Below are 17,464 nucleotides of genomic sequence, written 5' to 3' on the forward strand. Positions count from 1 at the left end.
ACCCAAGGAAGCACCGTACTAGGAAGGCCAGCCACACGCCCAGTCTTCCCAGGACTGCATTGGACCTCTCCTATCATGGGTTGGGCAATACGTTTTTCTTCCATGGAATAAGTAACTCTGTGCTTGTTATTTGCTTTTCTTGCCCTTTGCACTTCTGCCAAAAGCAGCCTGTGTGTGCACAATGAATGCTCTATTCACCGTCGTGTTAAAACACACAGTACTGCTTCTGACCAAGGGACTGTTTATTTAGAAGTTGGTACGCGTTCGGAGGGGGCGTTGTTCTTGTACCGCAACACTCGCAAAGCAGCCAGACTCCTAGAACACAGGCACAGCCTATTGGAAAGGGGGTGACAGTGATAGGTTGGGGACAATCGGGTGGGAGTTCCATCCTAAAAGACGGGTAAACACTGAACCAGTAGCACATACATGATAACAGGTTACACAGACCTGGGAACCCAAGAGTAACATTTCTCAAAAATCACACCCTGTGACTCACTCTTCAAATGTTTGCAAACTGGGCTGGGGAAAGGTCTCCACGGTGCAGGGCTCACCTAGCATGTTTGAGGCTGGGGGTTCGATCTTCAGCATCGCACATGGACACACTCCAGTTCTGTATCTTTTCATGTTACCCTGAACACTGAGATGTTTTGTTTTTTGATTGTGTGTTTTACATTTGTGTGTGTGTGTGTATGTGTGTGTTGGAATGCATGCTACAGTGGACCTGTGTCAATCAGAGGAAAACTTTGGGGAATCAGTTCTCTCTTTCATAGAATCTGTGGGAAATCCAACCCACTGTCTATAGACTGTATAGACTTACACTCCGTGTGTGTGTGTGTGTGTGTGTGTGTGTGTGTGTGTGTGTGTGTGAAAATGTCTGATGCTGGGCATATTAAAAACTCCTCAGGTGGCTGAAGAAATGGCTCAGCAGTTAAGAGCACTTATCTTGCAGAGGGATCAGGGTTCAATTCCCATCACCCACAAGGTGGCTCACAACCTTCAGTTCTAGGGGATCTGATTCCCTCCTCTAACTTCTGAGGAGACCAGGTTTGCACGTGGTGCACATACATACATGAAGGCAAAACATTCAGACACATAATAACGAATACATTTTTAAAAAGAACCAAATTAAAATAAAAACAAACAAAAACCAAAACCATACCTTCCATAGGCCAACAATATGGCTCAAGTGGACAGAGGCACTTGCCAACCAAACTGACGACCTGAGCTTGATCCTCAGATCCCACATGCAGGAAGGAGAAAACTGACTCCCACAAGCTGTCCTCTGACTTCCACATTTACATTCTAACACACAAAATACGCAAACTAAAACCCTCCTTTATGCAGGGCATGGAATGACAAAGAAGGGTCTGTTTCTGTGTCTCTTCCCGGAAATGCAAAGTGAGCCCGCAGATCTTCACCTACCCATTCCCTATACCTTGGTCCCCACCCCCACTTCAGGAAAGCACTAAGCAAGCGCCAGGTCCCCCCTCCAGCTCCTCCCTCCTCCGTAGGGCGCGTTGCGGGCTGTTCTGAGCTCCTGGACCCCTTCGGACCCCTCCTTTCGCGACGCTTGCGGTTTCCTCTCCGGGGCTGGGCCTCTAAGCCTCCTTAGTCCTCCTGGAAGACAACCAGAAGCAGCGGCGGGGAAGAGTTGAGCATCTGCAGCCGCCGCTAGGCCCCGCCCAGCAGCAGCGGAGCAGGGCCGCGCCCGGGACCGCTGCAGAGCGGGGTGAGTGAGGGCGGCTACGAGGGAGGGAGCCAGGTATCCCGGGTCCCCGCCCTGCCCTGGGGGCCGGCGTCCAGACCTTCAGCTCCCTCCCGCAGCGCGACCTTCAGCTCCCTTTCCCATTTGGCTCAGTCCAGTCCTTTCAGATCCTCAAATCCAACCAATTGGGGAAGAAAAAAAAAAAAAAAGGCCCAAGCCTGAACCCATCCCCTGCTTTTGCCCCCTCCTCGCGGCACCACGGGGTCCACCGTATCCCTACCATATGGTAGAACCCGGAATCCAGAGCTCCGGGCCCCAAGCCCGTGCTCGTAAAGATTGAGTCCCTCCCTTCGTCCTGAAGGCAGGAATGCAAGCCAAAAATAGCTCGCCCTTCTAGACCCAGAAGGCTCCAGCCACATCTGTTCTGAAAACTGTCTCATGGCTCAGAAATCTGGGACCCCTAAATTTCCAGGAATTAGCTACGATCCATCATCCTTTCGCCCCCATTGGCTGTGATCTTCTGAGACGAGGCCCAGCAGTCTGCCCATGCTGCAGTTACAGAGTGATTGAGATACGTCCCACTACCCTCTAGGAAGACCTCCCCCCAAAAGAAACCCCACAGAAATCTGGTCTTTGTTCCTTGGGGGTGGGGCCTCACTAGTCAAGGTTGCTTGCTCAGAACTCCTAAAAGCTCAAGGCCTGGCATCCTAAATTCCTTTCTTTTTCAGGTCGACAAGACCCTAGCCCACAGACTCCGTTAAACTGAGAGGTCTGGTCCGAAATACGCTGCCACCTGGGTGTGTAAGACTTTTTTATTTTTTATTTTTCAATCCTGTCCAGAGTTGGGGATCAGATAGACAAGGACAGAAGCAGAGAGAAGGAGAATTGAATGAGGGGTAAGACTAGGCGCGGGGACCCGAGCTTGGGGGGGGGGGGAAACAAGGGGACTCCATCTAAAACAAACCGTAAACATGTAGGTTTCTAAGGCAACGGCATTCTCGGGCCTACCCTGGAGATTTCTTTCTAGAGCTAAGTCAGGGAGGATAGCCCCTGGGAGCCCCCGCGCCGCCAGCTGCTGTGTCTTCCTGTTTTGTCTCCACAGCAACGGTGACCTCAGCCCTGCACCCCCTCACTGGTTGGGCCAGTGAGCCACGACACGCCAGTCTTTAGAGAGGCGTGGTGTGACACTAGCCCCGCCTTGGGGGCCGACCAGGGATAGCCCGAACGGAGGGAAAGATACCTTTTCACCGCCCAAGCCAGCCCCAAACCCCGCCCTCGGCCCCGCCCCCGCACGCTCCCCCGGCTGGCCAACTCCACCCAGCCCTAAGACCCCTCTTCTCGTCTGCAGCTGTCTTTCTTGTGTCTGCTGCAGGCGCCACTGGCTGGAGAGGTGAGGCTGCAGGGACCCCGAAGGGAAGGAGTCGCGGCCCAAGATCCTTGGGTCTAGAAAGAGAAGTGGGCAAGGGATTCAGATGTCTGGGCCAGAACTCTCTGAGCTCATACAGGTCTTACATGGAGAGTGGGCACCTGGGTCTGAGGTAGGACGGTGGGGATTGGACCCCTGAGGCTGAGAGCGGTGGGATGGGATCTGGAACCCTAGGTCAGACCGAACAGGCCTGGGATCTGGACTTAGATGGGTCTTGGGGGACGAGGGCTGGAGTTTGGGGCTTAGTCTGGAGGAGGGCGGGCGTCTGAATTTGTTCTAAAGGAGGAGGCATTGGGCTCTGAACTTGGACTGAAGGAGGTGGGTGAGGTTGGGATCTGGACTCTTGGGTTTGAGGACCTGGACAGATGGAGTACAGATCCCTGAATCTGAGGGGAGATGGGGCTCTTGGATGCGAGGCTTTCATCTGGTGCCCAGAGGTGCTCAGGAGGGGAGAAGTCCTTGGTGTGACCCTCCTTCCAGAGGCCTTATACGGGCACTTGGAGTGTGGGGGGAGCTGGGGAGCCATGTGGGATTAGGGCTGTGTCCACCGCTGGTGTGGGGCGTGGCCGAGTCTGAGTCTGTGGAGTGATGGATGACTTCAGGAGTGTAGCTAGGGAGACGGCAGCAGGGGTGCTGGGTGTGGCCCAGAGAGTGGAACTAGATCTAGGAGGAAGCTCAAGGGGCGTATCCTCGCCCTGCCTAGGTCTTAGGCTGAGCATTCCTTAGCTCTGACTTGAAACAGTGCTGGAGGCCCTCTGGACAGCCAAGGATGTCATCTCTCAGGCTCTCCCTTTCTTTTCTTCCTCCTTTCCTAACCAACTTTCCTCCAGACCGAAGGATTTATGATCTTCCCTCCTCCTCCTCCTCCTCCTCCTAGTGTTTATGGCTGGACAGTAGCCCACGTTTTTTTTTTAAGCAGGGTCCTTTGGCTGTCCTGGAACTTGCTGTGTAGACCTTGCTGGCCTTGTACTCGCAGAGATCCTCCTGCCTCTGCCTCCTGAGTGTTGCGATTAAAGGCGATCAATAGCCCACTTTTTATAGTGCTGGGTGTGAGACTAGTCCTGGCTTCCCATTAACCAGTCCTGGTGGGATCTGAACCGGATTTCTGCCTTCCTGTGACCCCTACCAGGTGCACTGGAGGCCCTAGCTCTGACTGGGGAGCCTACATTAACGGTGTGTACCCAATTCTAATTTAGCAGACGTTTCTAGCCTGAAGCAAGGGAAGCGATGTGTCCTCGAGCTCAGCAAGGCGATTTGAAGAGTTTTAAAGGAGTTTCTGTCTTGTAGTCAGAGAGTTTCATTCCCCTAACCGCATCCCCACCTGGTACTGGGTATGGGGGGGGGGGTTGAACCTAGTACCTCCATATGCTGGTCAAATACTTCACCTTCCTCACCACCACCCGTCCTCCCCCCCCCCACTTTTTTTTCTTTTTGTAGTTTTGGCTTGTCTTGAAGACTATGGCTACAGGAAGGCCTTGAATTTCCAATCCTGCCTCTTCTCCTGGGGTTCTGGGAATACAGCCCTGCGCTACCAGGCCAGACTCACCTGCGTTCCATTCGGGACACAGAACTAAAAAACAAAACAAAACAAACAAACAAACAAAACCCAGCCCTTGGGAAACAGAGGCATGCGGATCTCTGTGAGCTCAATGTTTCGAGGTTTCCATAGCAAGCTCTAGGCCAGCAAGGGTTACACAGTAAGAGCTTGTCTCAAAATAGACTTTTAAAATATATTTACTTTGCAGGGGGGTGGGGGGCGCACGGACTACAGGGCACGTGTGCAAGTCAGAGAACAACTTGTGTGAGTCGGTTCTGCCTGGCTCCCAACTCACACTTTTCAAGGAACCACAAATCGGACCCTCCCGCCTTCTCCTAGAATCCAGGATTCAATCGCCTCCCCCCCCCCCCCCGCGCGCGCGCCCCACCCCACACACATCCAGTTTCCAGCCAGGGTGTCCTGGAGAGGGCCGGGCAGCCTCCGAGTGAGCCACGAGGGTCTTGGCACCACCTCCTGGCCCCTGCCACATTGTCCTGGCGGAGGCGACTTACAGCCCTTATAAGGAGCGGAGACGCGGGGCCAGGCTGGGCCTCCCGCCCCTGCAACCACCGCCCAGGGATCTCCCTCCGCCGACTGCCAGGCTGGGGCTAGGTTAACATCACTCACGCCCCTAGCGGCCCGAAGGCCGGCCCTTTGTCCGCATTTGCTTCCACTCCGCCCACGGGCAAGTCCTAGGGGAGGAAGGAGAGGGCGGTGCTTCCTCGGGGTAACCTCTGAGACCTCGCTCTCGGGCTCGCCGCCAAGTATGCGTCCCCACAGGGAGACGGGTCCCAACTGTAGAGTCTAGGGCTCGGGGTTAGGGTGCTGCGAGGGAGGACAGCCTTGAGTTCCGCCCTGACTGCCTTTCTCCTCCTCAGGGCACCTGATCCACCTTTTCCAGGTGCGCCACCCTCGTCGCCTTTGCAGCGCGATCTTTCTCCTTCCGGTCGTCAGTTAAGACCGCAGGTGAGTGTGCTAGTTAGTGGCACTATGTTCTAGTTCTTGAGGGTGGAGGAACGGCTGCGGTCCGGATTGTAATTACAGTTCTTGAAGGTGAAGGGCTGGGGGAGGGGGATCCCTAAGTTTAAGGGAAGAGGGCTGAGGTTCTGGACCGAGAGTCTAAGAGAGGAGGGTCCTGTTCTGAGTCTGATGGAAGAGGGCCTGGAGCCTGGATCCCTGAGTCTAAGGGTGGAGTGTCTGGAACCTGAGCTTTGGGGTCTGTGATAGGGTTGGTGATTCCTGGGTCTGACTGAGGGAGGTTGGCCAGGAATACTGAACTGAATCTACAGAAGGAGAGGGCTAGGGCCTGGATCTCTGGGTATGACGGAGGAGGGGAATGGTGCCTAGATTCCTAGATCCTGATACAGGAGGAACTTGAAAGGATTCCAGAGGATAGAATCAGTTATTCATGTGCCTAAGAAGTTGTATCCAGGAGCTGGCTCCTGTGTACTTTGGGAGCTGTTCTGGGACAGCGTGAGCTTCCAGAGGTTAAAGCCTGACCTTCTGTCTTTCCATGGGCCTGACCTGAGCATGACTTTTCCTGGGGAAAGTTATGAATAACTTATGCTCATCTCCCGGCACAAAATGACACACTACCGTGGGGGTGGTGGCGCACACCTTTAATCCCAGCACTTGGGAGGCAGAGGCAGGCAGATCTCGGTGAGTTCGAGGCCAGCCTGGTCTACGGAGTGAGTTTCAGGACATCTAGGGCTACCTAGAGAAACCTTGTCTCAAAAACAAAAAACAAAAAAAAGGATGACAGACCAAATACACTGTTAACCGGAGTACAGCTTGTTGAGCCAATGAGTTGATTGGGATACTTGCAAGGGCCTGGACATCACTGAAAAGCCCACCTCAGCCTGGGTGATGACTCATGAAAGATAGGTTCGTGGAGCATACTGCCCAACTTGTAGTTAGCTGGGCAGAAGAGCCTCCCCCCCCCCAACTTGTTTTTTTGAGACAAGGTTTCTCTGTGTAGCTGTGCCCATCTGGAACTCTGTAGATCCACTTGCCTCTGCCTCCTGAGTGCTGGGATTAAAGGTGTGCACCACCACTACTGAGCTAAATGAAATATCCATATCCCCCCCACACCCCACCCTCACCCCTGGCTAAATAAACTATCCATCCCCCCCCCCACACACACACGTACCCCTCACCCCCACCCCATCCTCTTAATTGCTCAATGTTCATATATTCTTGTGGTGGGGCTTCAGCTTTGGGAAGAGGCCTCATACCAAAATCTTGTACTTTCAGAGTATGTTTCCTGAGCCTTGAAAGTTCCTATTATCTTTCTTCTTTCTAACATGTAATTATCTCTGTGTGTGTGTGTGCGTGTGTGTGCGCGCCCCATGGCAAGTGTATGGAGGTCAGGGGACAATTTTCAGAATTCAGTTCTGTGCACCATGTGGGTCTTGGGGATTGAACTCAGGTTTGTCAAGCTCTGTTGCAAGTTCCTTTGCTAACTGAACTGTGTAATTGGCCCAGGTCTCTATAGCTTTTGAGTCATTCGAGCCTTTCCGTTCCCTCCAGCAGCTGATGTACAAGTCAGAGGAAATAATGGCAGAACTGAAAATAGCAATAAGGAAGTTTTATTTTCCTGGGTTTGGGAACTGCCTCCCCATATTTTGGGGGGCATCAGCTGAGAGGTCAGACAGTTAGCATCCTGAAGAGGGCTCTGGCATCTGATCCCAGTTCTGAGTCTAAGACAAGGTTTGTCAGTGGAAAAAAAAAGTTAGTCCTTCTACCCCCATCCTATGTCTGGGTCACGGGGGACATTAGAAGGCTGAGAGGCATGTCCGGAGGTCCAGCCCTGCATGACTGGCCTTGAAAGCTAGAAATTTCAATGGATGGGGCTGAGCCACTGAACAGTGAGAGCGGAGGGAGTTGAATTTTCCTGAACTTGAGGAACCTGTTAGCCAAGTCCCTTTAGGAATTGATAGGCTCCATGATAGGAAAGAGGAAACTGAGCTGCCTTTGGGTTTTTTTTTTTTCTCCCATGTCTGAAGTAGGATTAGGGGGAGGATTCGTGAAACTTGAAAGGAGGGGAGAAAGAAAATTTGATGTTCCTGATCAGAGATCTCTGGGAGAGGAGTAAGTGGAAGGATGGAGGTCCAGTGCTCTGGTTAGACGTGGGAGCTGGAATGGAAGATGGAATACTGGACGTATAGGGGCTGCTAATGTCTACCATGAAAGAATTACTTTTGCGGGGCATGGTGGCACACGCCGTTAATCCCAGCACTCGGGAGGCAGAGGCAGGCAGATCTCTGTGAGTTCAAGGCCAGCCTGGTCTATAAAGAGAGTTCTAGGACAGCCAAACCAAAAAAGAAGAAGATCTACTCATTGGGCCTGAGGTTTGAGGAAGTTGGAGTCTTGGCTGTGGAGAAGCTAGAAATGACTGAGTTGCTGCAGGGTGAAAGGGGGAACTTTGTTCATAGAGCCTGGGGTACAAAAGCCCTAGGTCACACAGAGGAGGAAGTGAGATAACTCCCAGGATCTTAGACCATAATCTTTTCGTTGCTGTTTTTTTTTTTTTTTTTTTTTTTTTAAAGGCAAAATCTCATTCTGTAGCCCAAGCTGGCCTAGAATTCACTATTGGAACCCAGTCTGGCTTCCATCTCATGGTCACCCTACCTCAGCTTCTCAAATACTAGGATCACAGGTGTGCATTTGGTCTATGCAGGGCCGGGATCAGAACCAGTAGGCAAGCATGCTATCAGCTGAACCACATCCCCCAAACCACAGCCCTACGTGAGTGGTTGGGGTGGGTCTGTATGTACTCATGTGGAGGAGGTCAGAGGCCACCTGGAGGAGTTGGTTCTCTCCTTCCACCAGGTGGGCCCCAGGGATCCAACTCAGGTTGTTCAGCATGGCTACAAGTTCCTTTGTCTGCTGAGGCATCTCACTGGCACCCACCATATTTCAGCAGTCGAGAGGCTGCTAAGTCCCTGGGGAGGAAGAGCAAGAAGTGCTGCTTTGGGTCTCCGGATTCTGAGTTCTCTCATGGGCAGATCGGGGATGAGCCTAGAACCTAGATGACCAATTCGTTCTTACAGTTTATAAACAGGTTCCATTTTTTTTTCCTTCAATTTTTTCACTTCTCAGCGTTTCTCTGTGTAGCCTTTGCTGTCCTGGAACTCACTCTGTAGACCAGGCTGGCCTCGAACTCAAGAGGTCTACCTTCCTCTGCCTCCTGAGTGCTGAGATTATAAAGGTGTTCGCCACCACTGCCCGAGTTACAAGTCCTCTATTTTGAGACATACCCTTTTCAGAGTTCAAGATAATTTGTTCCAAGACAGATGAGGGGCTGGGTGTGTGGATTCCTCCGCATGAGGCCTTATCCAAAGGTTTGGTTTTTTTTTTCTCAGCCATGCCGGTATCAGTGACCCGCACGACCATCACGACTACAACAACGTCCTCCTCCTCCACCATTGTGGGGTCCCCTCGGGCACTGACCCAGCCGCTGGGCCTCCTCCGCCTCTTGCAGCTAATATCCACTTGCGTGGCTTTCTCGCTGGTGGCCAGTGTGGCCGCTTGGACTGGGCCCATGGGTAACTGGGCCATGTTCACCTGGTGTTTCTGCTTTGCGGTGACGCTCATCATCCTGATTGTGGAATTGGGCGGACTCCAGGCCCGCTTCCCCCTATCGTGGCGAAACTTCCCCATCACCTACGCCTGCTACGCGGCTCTCTTCTGCCTGTCGTCGTCCATCATCTACCCCACCACCTATGTGCAGTTCATGGCTCACGGACGGACCCGGGACCACGCCATCGCGGCCACCACCTTCTCCTGCGTCGCCTGTTTGGCCTACGCCACCGAAGTGGCCTGGACTCGTGCAAGGCCGGGTGAGATCACTGGCTACATGGCTACCGTGCCGGGGCTGCTTAAGGTTTTCGAGACCTTCGTAGCCTGTATCATCTTTGCCTTCATCAGCGAGCCATTCCTGTACCAGCAAAAGCCGGCCCTGGAGTGGTGTGTGGCAGTCTACGCCATCTGCTTCATCCTGGCTGCCGTGACCATCCTGCTCAACCTGGGGGACTGTACCAACATGCTGCCCATCCCCTTCCCCACCTTCCTGTCCGGCCTGGCCTTACTGTCTGTCCTCTTGTATGCCACCGCCATTGTCCTCTGGCCCCTCTACCAGTTTGACCAGAGGTACCATGGCTACCCGCGGCGGGCGGCGGATGCAAGCTGCGCGTATACACACCCCCACTCGGTGTGTTACTGGGACCGCCGGCTGGCGGTGGCCATCCTGACAGGTGTCAACCTGCTGGCCTATGTGTCTGACCTGGTGTACTCCGCCCGGCTGGTGTTTGTCAAGGTCTAAGGTTAACAAGGGGCTCCCCTCCCCATCCCTTCTGGCGACCTCTCCATCTTATTGGCCACGTTTTTTTGGTACCGTCCTGTTTCCTCCTCCTCTCCTCCCTCCCGTTTCCTCTTCCTCCTTATATATTCCTCCTGACTCATTGTTCTCTTTCCTTGTTTCGCTTTCTTCCTTTTCCTCTTCCTGTTTGCCTATCTATCTATTTCCTGTTTTGCTGCCCAGGAGCGGTCTCCACAGCCCTCTGCTTTACCTCTTTCAAATTCCTATCCCCACGGTTTCCCGGGGAGCCCTCGGAGTTCTTGCTTTCTCTCTCCCTCACCCCTCAAAGGTGCTGACCCCACACATCCCACCCTCCTTTGCAGCTCTTCACCCCCATGGGCCTCTTTAGGGCCCTCATTGCCAAAGCATGCCTGCCTGCCTGCCTGCCTTAGCTGTGCCTTAGTATGTGCGTGTGTGTTAAAGGGGTTGGGGACCAGGCGTACAGTACACCTCTAAGTTCAAAACTAAAAAAAAAAAAAAAAAAAAACTCTGGAGGCCAATAATTCCCGGTACCCAGGAGTCTTTAAGCAGAGTCTCTGTCTCTACCTTGTCACTCAGCTTTGCCTAAAATTGACTCCAGAATTTTTTACCAGGCTTACTGAAGACCCACTGCCTAGAGGCTATCCTAGATGAAGCAAAGGATGGATGCCTTTGCTGAATTATTCTCTGTGCTATACAAACAAACAAAACAAAAAACCACCAAAAATACCCACATGGTCTTAAAGACAGCTCTGAAGTATTTCTGAGGGACAGTAATGGTGGCCCTCCATCTCAGTGTTAAAAATAACATGGCCTGCTTTAGCACAGATGGGAAGAAAAATGGCCTCTGCTGGCCTTAAAGGCATTATTGGCCTCTTATTTTTTTCCTGAACATGAAGGCAAAAAACCAAAATGACTAAGAAGCTCTTTTTTTTTTTTTTTTAAAGCTTTTGGGACGGGGTCTCATGTAACCCAAGCTGGTCTCGAACTTAACTGTGTAGCTCAGGCTGCCCTTGAACCCTTGGTCTTCCCGTCTCCACCTCTCAGGTGCTGAGATCACAGGTGTGCTACCACATCCAGCTGTGTAGGTCATTCAAGAGGGACGCTTCTTAACCATCTTCTCTTGGGTGGGGGGGTGTTGTCAGGATTGGGACGGCTTGTGTGTGCTGCACACGCTCTGGGTCTGTGTGTCTTAACGTTAGTTGCTTCTTGCTGCTGCTTTCTGCTTCTCTGGGACTCACATGCATTATTGGTATATATAGATATATATAAATGTATAAATATATATTTTATTTTTTTTTATTTTCTGGAGCTTTAGGTTCCTCTAGCTCCTCCTGTCAATCATCCCTTCCCACCCCCCCACCCCACATCCATAATGTTCTTTTTTTAAAATCTCAATATAAAGATAACAGGAAGACTCCTGCTTTATTTATCACGGGTGGGGAGGGGGGAGTGTGGGTAGGTGGGGGGGAGGGCTTGAAGAGAGGGTTGGGACACAGATTCTTCAGTTCTATGGCGGAAGGGGGTTGAGAAGAACCTTGGCCTCATCAAAAAACAGTGGCAGCGTCTGGATCCACCCCCCTCCGCCTTCTTGTAAGACAGTCTCATGTATCCTAGGCTGGCTTCAAACTCACTATGTAGCCAAGGGTAAATCCAAGCCCTGCCTCCACCTCCAGTGCTGGGGTTACAGGTATGAGCCACCACGCCCTGTTTATGCAGCGCTGAGGACGGAACCCAGAGCTTGGCACATGCTGGGCTAGCCCTTTACCAGCTGAGCTCATCTATACCGCAGCCTGTTAGGTTTCCACATTATTCTTTAAAATCAAGAGAGAGAGCTCAGAGGTTGGTTAAAAGCACATGCATCAGCATCAGGGTTTGCATCCCAGTACCCATGGAACAGGCTGAGCATCCCCTCAGGTTGGGGGAAAGAGACAGGATCACTGGGGATGGCTGGCTTCCTGCCTCAGAGTGAAGGAAGGTGATACCCTTTTCTGGCCTCTATACCTACAATCACACAGACATATACAGACATAATGTTTTTTTTTCCCCCGAGACAGGGTTTCTCTGTGTAGCTTTGATGCCTGTCCTGGATCTCTCTCTGTAGACCAGGCTGGCCTCAAAGTCACAGAGATCCTCCTGGTTCTGCCTCCCGAGTGCTGGGATTAAAGGCGTGTGTCACCCCCACCGCCCGGCTCATTTTATAACCTTTAAAAAGAGGGAAGAAACCAGGAAGGTTGGCTAGGAAAGACATGAACATGATTTCTCCCCCAGAGAGTCCCATGAGTACTCGAGAAATATAAGCCACCGTGGCTTAGCAAGTGGCTCAGAGGAAGAGTGCTTGCTAGCATGTATGAGGCCCTAGCAGTCCTATCCCTAGCAACACACACAGAGATTCAGGAGGAAAAGCTCACCTTGGCAATTCAGAAATAAAATGTCCTGGCGATAGAGGGGGTGCAGTTAAACGTGCTGGAGTTCAGTTCATAGCACCCACACTAGCAGATCACAACTCCAGTTTCATGAGAGATAGCTCAGAGGTTAAAACTACTGACACCCTCTGGCCTCCACAACCAGACACAGACGCACAAAAGTAAGTTAAAAAAATACAACGTCCAAGGTGGGTATGGTTGCCCTTGCCTTTAATCCCAGCACTTGGGAGGCAGAGGCAGGCAGTGAGTTCAAGGCCAGCCTGGGCTACAGAGCTAGTTCCAGGGCAGCCACAGCTACAAAGGGAAACCCTATCTCAGAAACATACACACACACACACACACACACACACACACATACACACACATATATATATATTCCAATTTGAGTGCAACAGTTTTCTCCAAAATGCACTCCGTGTTTTCCAGCAGACTCCTGACAGTTCATGCAACACTGGTCTATCTCCTAAGTACCATTCATAGCGGCCTTCTCCTTGACTATTCTCTGTCCAACTTAACCTTGCCCCATTGGGACCCACTCCATCCAGATCTGACCCTGCCCCTCCCTGCTGAAATTCACCTGAATATCACATACATAAAACACATAGAATTTCTAGGATCTGGCTGAAGAGACCGCTCAGCAGTTAAGAGTACTGGCTTCTCTTCCAGAGGACGCAGGTTCAATTCCCAGCACCCACATGGCAGCTCACAACTGCTTATAACTCCAGTTCCAGACGTTTAACACCTTCACATGGGCAATGCACATAAAATTAAATAAGTCATTTAAAAAATTCCAGGATCATATGAAACCTTTTTTTGCTCTTGTAACTTGGAAAACATTGCAAAATTTGGAAATGAATGAAAAATAAAAAAAAGGAAGGACATGACTGCTCTTAGGTATGGTGGAGGTGAAGGTTTACTGTAGACAGAAGGAAGAGCATAGCCAAAGAGATGTCTAGGAGAGTCCAGAGTGAATATGACCCTGAGCTGGGCCATGTGAGAAGAGCAGGGAGGGGAGAGGGGAGAACCAGGAGGCCAAGAGGCCAGGAGGGTAAAAGGTAAACAGAAGGACCATGTAGCCAAAATAGCTGGATTATATAGGGATGGGCAACTGGGAGAAAGGCAGCCCATCCCCTGAGCTGGAGTAGTTTAGGGAAGGGGCGGAGAGTTTAGGGAAGGAAGGGATGGAGTGTGCCAGCCAGACTTTGTAAGAGGTAGGGACTGAGGAATGCAGGAGGAACCTGGCAGCCAGGTCTGCTTTGATATGTTAAATAGGCAGGTCAATCAGCCTTTTGTCCCAGGTTTGAGACGTAACAGGAAGTACAAGGGAGAAGGGCCAGTTAGGACACATACTCATGGGGTAAGAAATGTCTTATATTTTTCAGTGTTTACCAAGACCTATCTGCATGAATCCCTCTTCTCAGGAGGACGTTTCACCCACTCCTTCCCCTACCTGGTTCAAGAATACCTTCTGGAAGACACTAGAAAGAACAGCTAGAGGGTTGTGGGTCCCGACCAGTTGGTACAAGGCCCTCGGTTTAATCCTCAGCACCTGAGCCCCCAGGCTGTGGTGAAGCATGCCGGCACACCCAGGTTTTTTTTGGGGGGGGGGCGGGGAGGTGAAGGCAGGAAGCTCAGATGTTCAAGGTCATCTCGACTACCAAGCAAGTTTGAAGCCAGCCAGAAATACACCAGACCCATGTAGGTATGTATGTATTTACCAGATAAGAGTCTCATTGTGTAGCTCTGGCTGGTCTGGAACTTGCTATGTAGATCAGGCTGACATCACATTCACAAGAGCTCTTTCTGCCTCTGTCTGAGATTAAAGGTGTGCAAGCCCCTATTTTAAAATATAAAACACAGAGCTGGGCGGTGGTGGCGCACGCCTTTAATCCTAGCACTCGGGAGGCAGGCGAATCTCTGCGTTCGAGGCCAGCCTGGTCTACAGAGTGCATTCCAGGACAGCCAGGGTTGTTACACTGAGAAATTCTGTCTCGCTTTCCCTCCGCCCCCCCCCCCCCAAAGAAGAAACAAAACTAAACACAGCTGTAGCATCCAGTGGTCTTCTGTATTGATTCGGAAAAGCAGCAGCGGACGAAGCTGGACGCCTAGTGCCTTCCACCGGTCGCCCCAGAGAACCACAGACATTTAGAGGTGGCTTGCCGGGCGGGCAGGGAACTCTGCATTCAGCGAAGGGTGCTTGGGAGTTGACTCGAACTCCTCCACCTCCCTTGCACCTTCTGGAATCTGGACGCAACCGCAAGATAGGCAAAACCGCAAAGAAGGCGTGGTACTACAGACACCCTCGCCAACGCAGGGCACGCCGGGAGAAGTAGTTCTCTGTTGCTTCCCAAGAATAGCCAGTACGAGGGCCTCAACTATAAGTCCCAGAGTGCACTGAGCTCGACAGCCTCTGGCGGGCCAGGGTTCCCCATGGCCTATGAACGGCTTCCTGCCAGATCGGACCGATGGGAGTGCCAGAACTGCGGAAAGGGCGCACCGTGGGGCGTGACCTGGGGGAGGAACGCGGGGGAGTAAACTTGGGAGGTGCATAGGGAATCCCAGGGAGACACAGAGTCAGAAGCCCCCACCCAGATAGAGAGTCACAGGGAGACACGTGAGACCCCAGAGACAGAGTCACAGGGAGATCCAGAGTCAAAAAAGACACAGCTAGACATTGTCATAGGGAGACATTGAGGGGGCAGGCCCTCAGAGATGGAGAGTTACGGGGAGACACAGACTGGGGAGAAACCTCCGAAGACGGAGCTGCAGGGAGAAACAGAGAGAGAAGTCTCTGAGACAGAGACGGGGAGACACTGGAGGGAGAAACCCCTGCGACGGGGCGATCACTGGGAGACACTGAGGAGGGTCGAGATTCCCCGGGAGACGGAGTCACCGGGAGTCACCGAGGAGGGAGAGTCTCCCAGAGACAGTTACAGGGAAATGGGGAGGGCGAAGAGACCGCTGGAGACAGAGTCACAAGGAGTGGGGGAGGGATGCCCAAGGACAAAGAGGGTCACGGGGCCACAAAGAAAAACCCTGAGCGGGGCAGAGAGAAAGGGACAGAAGGAAAGAGGCCCAGGAAAGGAGGGACAGGCAACTCTTCAGGGAGAGCATCCCCTAGCGACTGCAGGGGAGAAATACAGAAGTGGAGAGTGACGGACATCGGGAAACGCTGATCTGAACTGGCAGAGGTGAAACAAGGAACCCAGAAAAGACCGGGAAAGGCAGGGAGATGGATATGAAAACATTTCACCATGTGGGGCATGAGGAGAGACGTGAGCAAGGAAAGGAGAGACGCAGAGCGGGGAGGAACAGAGAGAGAACACAGAGGAAAGGAGAGACAAGAAGTGGGAGAGAGAGGAGAGACACGCCCAGAGGGAGGCATGTCAGTAAAGCCAGAGGCTCAGAGAGCGAGAAAAGAGCCCGCAGCATCATGGAGAGTGAGACACGAGCCTCTCCGTTCATTCGGAAGTCCTTAGCACTGAACACAAAGTTTCTTGATTAATGTGAGTAATATGGCCAGAGACACACAGATCTAGCCCAGATTCAAGAGCCATGCAACTGAGCGGGGAGGAAGATGGAGATGTTGGGGCCAGGATGACAGGCTGGAATGTATTTGGGGGGAAGGAGGGGGATGGACAAGACTCAGAGGACGTCCCCTCCCTGCATACCGCCTGCGGAATGGGTGTGTGCACGTGGAGAGGAGGGAGGGGCATCTGTCCTGGGCTTTTGGGGAGGGGCGGGGGAGGGGGCGCCTTTAAGCTGAAACCCCGCCCCCTTGGTCGTCATGGCAACGCCTCTCCCCCACCCCCCCCACCCCCAGCTTCTACATTTCAGCAGGTGCCGGGAGCCGGAGCTCCCGCCGCCGCCCGTGCCTGCGGCTCCTCGGTGCCCCTGCCTTCTGCTCTGACCTCACCCGCCTGCTCCAGCCTCGGTGCAGCCGGTGCCGTGCCGGGGTGCCGCTTTCTGCCCTGCGCTGCGCACCGTTAGGTGCCTCGCCCCTGCCCTTCCCATCTCCGAGTCTACGGAGTCCCCCTTTCCCGTCCACCTGTTTCCTCAGAAAAAGGGCCAGATCGTGGTGCCTGCTGCGTTCCTGGGGCCATGGCGGGTCTGGGCCCCGGTGGAGGCGACTCAGAGGGGGGACCCCGACCCCTGTTTTGCAGAAAGGGGGCGCTGAGGCAGAAGGTGGTCCACGAGGTGAAGAGCCACAAGTTCACCGCTCGTTTCTTCAAGCAGCCAACCTTCTGCAGTCACTGTACCGACTTCATCTGGTGAGGGAAGCGCGCTGGGGGAGAGGGCTGGAGAAAGAGGGGACTTGGGGGCCGTCATGTCACGCTGGCCCCCAAGCGATTGAACAGAGAGGGGCTGCAGCCCCCACTCCTGGCTTAAGGATGCGGGGGGTGGGGAATGAAGCCTGGGTTCTTGGGTCTGAGGGAGGAGGGGCTGAGAGCTGGGTTCCAGGGTCCAAGGGAAAAGGAGCTGGGACTAGAATTTCTGGGTTCTAGTAGAAGGAGCCTGAGACTCCCTCACACACCTGGGTGAAGGTGGGAAGCCACAAACCTGTCTCGCAAAGGTGGGAGGGCCCTGTACCCCTATCTGCACTGACCTTAGATCCTTGATTCTTCCAGGGGCATTGGAAAGCAGGGCCTGCAATGTCAAGGTAAGAGCTGGGACCTGGACTCCTGGGACCCCCGAGGGTGGAGGCTGGGGCCTCGCAGCTGAGGCGGCTGACACACGTGTTCTGTGGTCCCCAGAGAGGCGCGGGGGAGCCCTGGGCGGGGGGTGTGGCAGAGACACAGCCTGTGGTGGGGAGGAAACTCTGATGGCAGGGCCACCGCGGAGGTGGTGCTGGGGGCCCCTCCCTCGGCCGGCTCCAGGTGGGGACAGATATTTGGAGAATCTGTTTCCATGGGAACAGGGAGATTTGGAAAAGGGGAGCCGAAGGGGGGGAAGGGGCTCGGCGATGCAAAGTCAGAGCCCCCCTCCCAGACTGCCGTTGCTATGACAACACCATCCATCCTGAAGCAGGGGC

At 53.1% G+C, this 17,464-nt stretch overlaps 2 protein-coding genes across 8 annotated transcripts in view; both read left to right on the forward strand.

Annotated features, from left to right (window-relative positions):
* The first annotated feature begins 1,526 nt into the window (after positions 1–1,526).
* On the forward strand, positions 1,527–11,421 carry Myadm (myeloid associated differentiation marker). Of its 6 annotated transcripts, XM_076568317.1 has the most exons (5): positions 1,527–1,729; positions 2,434–2,502; positions 2,808–3,095; positions 5,547–5,634; positions 9,033–11,421. In XM_076568317.1, exon 5 carries the CDS (start codon positions 9,035–9,037, stop codon positions 9,989–9,991), a length of 957 nt encoding a protein of 318 aa, XP_076424432.1. In that variant the 5' UTR covers positions 1,527–1,729; positions 2,434–2,502; positions 2,808–3,095; positions 5,547–5,634; positions 9,033–9,034; the 3' UTR covers positions 9,992–11,421. The 6 variants fall into 6 exon arrangements, with proteins under 6 accessions (XP_076424432.1, XP_076424454.1, XP_076424445.1 ...); XM_076568339.1 differs by lacking the exon at positions 2,808–3,095 and having other exon boundaries at positions 2,434–2,601; XM_076568330.1 differs by lacking the exon at positions 2,808–3,095.
* Positions 11,422–15,807: 4,386 nt separating this feature from the next.
* The window catches only part of Prkcg (protein kinase C gamma), a 28,779-nt gene continuing 27,122 nt past the window's right edge, over positions 15,808–17,464 (forward strand). Inside the window, exons 1-3 of one of the 2 annotated variants that reach the window (XM_076568356.1) lie at positions 15,808–15,938; positions 16,596–16,703; positions 17,061–17,092. Coding sequence is in view for 1 of the 2 variants with exons in the window: in XM_042262362.2 (XP_042118296.1) it covers positions 16,534–16,703; positions 17,061–17,092 (202 nt within the window). In the remaining variant the exon portion in view is untranslated. Of the gene's footprint in view, positions 15,939–16,270; positions 16,704–17,060; positions 17,093–17,464 lie in introns of those variants that run through there. The other variant, XM_042262362.2, reaches the window with a different exon arrangement.

The sequence above is a fragment of the Peromyscus maniculatus genome, chromosome 1 (genome assembly GCF_049852395.1).
Source record: "Peromyscus maniculatus bairdii isolate BWxNUB_F1_BW_parent chromosome 1, HU_Pman_BW_mat_3.1, whole genome shotgun sequence".
Lineage (NCBI taxonomy): Eukaryota > Metazoa > Chordata > Mammalia > Rodentia > Cricetidae > Peromyscus > Peromyscus maniculatus.